The 6,944-nt window shown below is 34.0% G+C and overlaps 1 protein-coding gene across 1 annotated transcript; it reads right to left on the reverse strand.

Annotated features, from left to right (window-relative positions):
• Positions 1-1,732: 1,732 nt before the first annotated feature.
• Positions 1,733-5,890, reverse strand: LOC145092181 (secoisolariciresinol dehydrogenase-like). Its single transcript, XM_079030097.1, has 2 exons — positions 5,754-5,890; positions 1,733-2,622 (listed from the first exon to the last, which is right to left on the reverse strand). Exons 1-2 carry the CDS (start codon positions 5,771-5,773, stop codon positions 1,827-1,829), a joined length of 816 nt encoding a protein of 271 aa, XP_078886223.1. The 5' UTR covers positions 5,774-5,890; the 3' UTR covers positions 1,733-1,826.
• Positions 5,891-6,944: the final 1,054 nt, after the last annotated feature.

Below are 6,944 nucleotides of genomic sequence, written 5' to 3' on the forward strand. Positions count from 1 at the left end.
CAACAACAACAACAACAACAACAACAACATTGAGGCCTTTCATCATTTTAACATACACACCAACTATTTTATCTACCCATGTTATACCCAACATATTTGTAGATAAAAATACATATACAGTTTAAATCATTTTAAAACCTATATAAAACATTCATTCAACACCTGTCTCAAATAAATAAACAATAAATATACACATAGCACATATTTTGTAGAAAATACTTCATGTCTATGTATAAGATGAAAGTAACTACACACTCACATGACTTAACGATAACCGGGCAACACTTCGTTCTTAAAACGATCGTTTCCAATAAAACCGGGAGCTTTAATGAGAACTGGGCCTTGCGAGTGTTAAGCTTCAAACCGAAAAGATAAATTTCTCGGGGCTTTCAGGCACTTTGGGACAGTCTTTGGGTGTTAGGTAAGATCTCGGGGCTTCTGGGGATGTAAAATAACTTGAAAGAAGGTGTAAGGTGTAAAAGTGTGAAATTTCAAAGCAAATTTGGAGGGTTCGCGCCTCCCTTTATATAGGGCGAGGCTTCGGCCGAAGGGGGAAGGGAGAAGACACGTTTCGGCAGCGAGGGGGAGGAGGTGGCAGAAGCGAGGGCGAGGTGCCAATAGCGAGGCGAGGGCACGCGACTCGGTTCGCAGGTGGTCATAAGTCCGAGCTCGGATGCGCCACCGGTGCGACATGCAGAAACTTCGGACTGGACCTCGCTTCGGTCGAATTAGCAGGCAGACATGGGGCGGGCTCGCATGCGAGGCGACGTGGCTGATTCCGAGCCATGCATGCAAAATTTCTCGGATTTTGTGCCCCGAACTTCAAAAATTAATAACTTTCGCATACGAGTTCCGTTTTCGACGTTCGTTATATATACACGTAGGTGAGATTATACTCTACAACTTTTGTTTAGACTCCATTGGCGAATTTTGATTTTATTTTTAATATTATTATTCTTAACAGACCGGGACAGGAAAATCCGTTAAAAATTCATAACTTCTTCATCCAACGTCCGTTTTCGTCTGTCTTTTTACCGTTGTACTACTATTGAAGAGACCTTCGAATATCATTTAGGTCGTGTCGGGTAAAAATCACTCGATCTAAAATTCGAGTTTTTAGCTGTCTACTGCTAATCTGAAACTTAGAAAAATCATAACTTCCTCATACGAAGTCAAATTTGAGAATTCTTTTTATGAAAATTCTCGGTTTAATGAATACGACGACTTTCATTTAGATCATTAATGATAAAAAACACTTTATCGTAAATTTACTTTTTACGTCACACAACGTCATGCCGGTTCTGCCGCGAAACTTCAAAAGGTCATAACTTCTTCATTATAAATCGGATTTCGGTATTCTATATATCTCCGGAATCCTTATTTCGACCACTACAACTTTTTTCATAGATATCGGCTTTATCTAACATTGATTTTCGACGCTTATTTTTATCCTTAACTCATTAATTATAATAATTAAGCATAAAACACATAATAATCAAATAATACATCTTTATTATTTTAAAACAAATTACAAAGGTTGGCCTAGACTATTACATCATCATTAGTGTCTAGCCTAGAAACACGGGCGTTACAATTATGCCATTCGAAATTTCATGAAGCCAAATCATTTTGTGTTGATTAGAGGGATAAGTGTAAAAATAAATGTACTCAAAATAAAATAACTTTTAGAATTTAATTAGGCAAATAATAAACTTAGAACAAAATGGTCATAGGCTACAAACTTTGTTAATTATAAATAATGAACCATACAACCATATACGTTTGTCTTATTAAAAATATTAAAAAAAAACACCAAACTTCTTAACTTAAGCAGCCTCCTCAGGATACTTAAACATGTTGAAGGAGTTATTACAGTAGCTCAATCCACCATCGACAAGCATATTTTGTGCAGTTACATACTTAGCCTCATCACTAGCCAAATAAAGGGCAGCATATGCAACATCATCTGGTTTATGTGTCACACCCTTAAGGTTCGCGACTCCATTCATCATATTCTCAAAAACCTCCCTTTCAAGCCCAATGAAATCTGCGGTCAATGGTGTAGCAATTCCAAAAGGCGAAACACAATTAACACGGATGCCAAATGGTGCAAGCTCAACAGCTAGATTCCTAGTTAGACCAACTAACGCATGTTTTGAACACGTGTAAGCATGAGTAGCCATACCACCAAGATGTGAAGTAATGCTAGATGTTGTTATAATCGATCCTGATTTCTGTGGAACCATAACCCTAGCCGCATGTTTCATGCACAAAAAGGTTCCTATGACATTGACATTGAGTACACGCTCGATGTCCCTTTTCTCATTGTCTATAATGCGTGGCTTTAAAGCATCTGCTACTCCTGCGTTGTTGAACATGATGTCAAGTTTTCCATAAGTGGCGACTGCAGTGTCGATGGTGTTTTTGACTTCTTCTTCGTTGGTGATGTCGCAGTGGATGTACATTGAGTTTGATGAGCCTATTGCCTCAGAGACCGCTTGACCGAGTTGGTCTTGGACATCTGCGATGATAACTTTTGCTCCATGTGCAGCAAAAAGCTTTGCACAACACTCACCAATGCCACTCGCTGCTCCTGTTATCAATGCTACCTTTCCTGCTAGTCTACATCAATTGTATAATAATTTCATATTCACAATATTCTTGATTGCTAATTTACATAAAAATAAAACAAATCTATGGATGATTAAATTCAAGTAATTCGAGTATACGACTTACTTTTTTATCGGATATTAGATAAATTGTGACAAGTCCTAGGCTGTGTTTGGCGCGCCACAGCTAGCTGATAGGCTTGCTTATTTTTCGAGTTTTTTCAAATTGTCATGTTTGACAAGTAAAAAAGTAGTTGATAAGCTAACTTTTTAAAAAGCTACTTTCAGTAGCTTTTTAGAAGCTTTTTAAAAATTTCCTAAATATACACTTAATTAATTACAAGAAACATATTTTCTAAATGTCCCTTTACGTCATTTTATATATTTCAACTAGCTTATGAGCTAAATTTTACCAAACGTTATTTTTTGTCAGCTAGCTTATAAGCTAGCAACTAGTTTTTCAGTTATCAACTAGCTTTTTAGTTTTCAGCTAGCTTTTCAGTTAGTCTAACCCTAATGTAATTCACTCGCTTATCAATTTGTGCAATGCATGTTATTTTTTAGTGATAATAGGAAAATTACTTATATGGCAAAATATTTATATTTTTTTTACTCGTAATAATAATATGTAACCATAAACTTGTAAGGTGTGCTTTATTTAGTATTAACAACAATGTTCTTATATATATTTTCATATGATAATATATATTTTCATATGAATGCGACATCCTCACTTTTTTTATTGACAATAATCACTTAATAAAGTTTTTTTGTCCGCTAATAAAAAGGTAATCTAACAAATACATACTTTTTTACTGATAACATAAGTGTAAATGTCAAAAAATTTCCATTAATAATTCTCATTTCCTCTTTATGTTACTTGATTTATAAGTGTACTTAAAAGCCAATATACCTTTTTATTTTTTGTTTGTTTATTTATTTACTAGGTGTGAGACCCATGTATTACATGAGTTTATTTAAAAAAAATATGAAATTTTAACAATTTGAAAAGTTTGAATTTGTAAGAAAAGTGAGAAATTTTTTGAATTATTAAAATTAATGAGGCTTTAATGTATTGAATACATTACATATATACATCATTTTTAATAAATACTTTACATATATATTACCTTACATATTAAATGTGAAATTTTAATTTAATAAAATGAAAAATACAATAAAATGACAAGTGGAAAATAGAAAATTTAAAAATTCTACAAAATGACATGTGTCCAAATGAATGAGAAGAAGACATGTGGCAAAAAACCTTCATTTATTAGAGTAGATTTATTTATGTTTCATCACCCTTATGTGACAACTTGTTATTATCGAGTTTATAGGTGTTAGCTATGATGAAACAAGACAAAACAACAAATTTTGTCCTTATGTGGTTTCCAAAAATCTTTGGATGAGGTCCAAAAAGTTTTCAGCTTACACAGAATATCGGAAATCATGGTTTTTCTAGGTTTTTAGTCCTAGAATTAAGAAATTTTTATAGTTTTGGTCCATTGAGCACTTGAATTGACTTTTTTGCCCTTTAAATTTATTTATTTTTGTATTTTTTATAATTTTATTTTATAAACATTAATGCAAAAAAAGGAATTCTCTCTCTCTCTCTCTCTCTACCCACCCCACCAGAGCCCTCCGCCTTCTCTCTCTTCCTCCTCTCCCCCCTCTAAGTCCTCCTTTCTCTCTCTCGTTTCTGCCCTGCTCACTGGAAAACACGACAACAACCGGAGTTGCTGCCTCCTGCAACACCACCTTACACCGTCACCACCCTACCACCATTCCACCTCTATCCCATCCTGTTTTGCTGACCAAGCCTCAACTCAAACACTTGCATCTTCCCTTTCAAACAAGTCAAGAAAACAAGAGAAAAACAACACAACAACAACTGGAGTTGCTGCTGCCTACCACGACACCGCCACAAAAAATAGAGAGGAGATTGGAAGCAAATTCAAGTCCCATCAAGAAACAACTTCAATTCTCCGAGATTGAGAATCACATCGGAGCGTGTGCAAGTGTCGATGTTGTCTCTTACCTCCTTTAACTTCAAATTCATCATATCTTCACTCAAATTCCCAACAAGAAACTCACGGATCTCCTTCTCGATGTTGATTACGTTTAATCCTTGTAATTTGGTTGGCAAGAAATCTGTTTTACCCATCTTTAAAGAATCTGTGAATCCAGCGAGGACATGGTCAACGGAAACCCCGATTAGGAGTGAATTTCTTGAGGTTTTCTTGGCTAAGAATTGCCTGATTCTTTTGAAATTTTCTTTTCCTTGATCAACAACAAATAGGAAATTAAACCAGGCCCGAATAGTATTTGAATCAGGTAGGTTACAAAAGGAACAGAGGCGGAAACCTCATCATGGATTTCTGAAATCCAGACACTGTTGTTGGATGTAAGATTGCGATTTCAAACAACAATGGTTGCAGAGAAATCCCAAAACATTGTGATTCAAGCGAATGGTTGGATTGAGGAAGACGAAGAGGACATTGGGAGTGAATTTGGAGATTTAGGAAGTCTAAAAGAGTGGGATAAAGGATGAATGAGTTCATCTGGTCATGAGAGAGAGAGAGAGAGAGAGAGAGAGAGAGAGAGAGAGGGGGTCATCTTCTTTGTTTTTTATTTTTATTTCATAAAGTATTAATATAAATAAGAAAAAAATACAAAACTGAAATTAAAAGGGTAAATAGGTAATTTCAACTTTTTTGGACCAAAAACCTAGAAAAACTTTGATTTCGGACCTTCTGTGCAAGCCAGAAATTTTTTGGACCCCATCCAAAGATTTTTGCAAACCATAAGGATCAAATTTGTAGTTTTGTCATGAAACAACTATACCAACATAAATGAACAAATCTTATCATATTTAATATAGGACCGATGCTACATAAGATATTGAATACCATATATCATATTCTAATGATGTAATAAAACATAGGGAAAAAAAACTTTTCAGGCTTATTCAGTAGAATTAAAAATTTGTGATATAAACGATAAAGTCAGAGTACCCAATGTAAATTTTGTAAATTAACCCATAAAAATATATGGTAACAGGGTATTTTTTGTAGTTTACCTAAAAAATAACATCTATGAATAAAATCAAGTATTTGAATAAACAGTCACTAATAAACTAACCTTTTTGCAGGAATCGACATTTGTTACAGACGAGAAAGATATAGCTTCAGAGGAAGATGATGAATATCAAGATTTATTCTATTGCGAAGAGGAGACTGAGTGATCTGCTTGCTTTATTTGGCCTTCAGTGGCTCAAGCTCAAGTGTTATTATATAGTGGAGATTGATTGGCATGCCTGTTTTGACCTTATTGTTGGCACCAGGCACCAGGCTCCAGGTGTGATTGTTTTATTTCATTTTTTAAGATTTTAAAAAAATGGTTAAAAATCATAAGAACCGCTTATTACAATTAAAAAAAATACAAAAATATAAAAATACGTATATAATAACAAAACCAACTTTGTTTTCCTGAGAATATTCCCAAAGATTTTCCAAACTCAAGAACAATCATTAAAAAAAACGTCTGGTTACTAAATAATGTTTTGGAAAATAGATTTCTAAAACTATTTAGAGAAAGCATATACTCCAATTAAATAATTTTTTTTTTCTTTTGTCAATAACAGGCTGCGGTCTAAAGATGCAGAAAAGGAATGAGAAAACTGTGACAAACTTTTAAAGGATTATAAAATGCATAGATCCCACTGAAAGATGCAAACTGTAGCATGGGTTTGGTAGCCTGGGAAACCAAGAAAAGTATAACAAAAAGAATTAAATAACATATATAAGATTTAATTTTTTGATATCCCGGGAAAATTATATATATATATATATATATATATAGGGTTGTCATGTGAGACAATGATATTTTGTGAGACGTGGGGACAAAATCTGAACCACTATTCTATAATAATCTATTGATAGAATTAACTCAAATTAAAACAATAGAGGCGGTGGCAATTTTGCAATTTGATCAAACTTCAGGATTAGAGGAAGGACACCGAGGGGTAGTTTTGACAATATACCTTCTATCCGTCAAAATAATTTACCGTCATTCAATATATCTTCATGTTACATCTTGCTTCCTCCAAAAAACACTCTTCACAGAAGAACTCAAATTTAATCTCGATTAAGATTTGTGCATTCAAAACCCTAGAAACTGATTCATAAATCTTTCATCTCTTTCTAAATTCAACAATTTGTTTTTGATTTTAATATGGTTTGCACTTCACCATGATAAACACATTGAAACAATCAGGGAAATGCCTCATTCTACAGAAGCATATTATGATTATACACTACTTAACTTCGCAAA

This window comes from Lactuca serriola, chromosome 1 (assembly GCF_051521515.1).
Source record: "Lactuca serriola cultivar US96UC23 chromosome 1, Lser_US96UC23_V15, whole genome shotgun sequence".
In the NCBI taxonomy this organism is placed as follows: Eukaryota; Viridiplantae; Streptophyta; class Magnoliopsida; order Asterales; family Asteraceae; genus Lactuca; species Lactuca serriola.

Coding starts and splice junctions, on each gene's coding strand:
- LOC145092181 (XM_079030097.1), bottom strand. CDS start 5,773: ATGTCGATTCCTGCAAAAAG. Junction 2,623..5,753: donor ATGTCGATTCCTGCAAAAAG/GTTAGTTTATTA, acceptor CAATTGATGTAG/ACTAGCAGGAAAGGTAGCAT.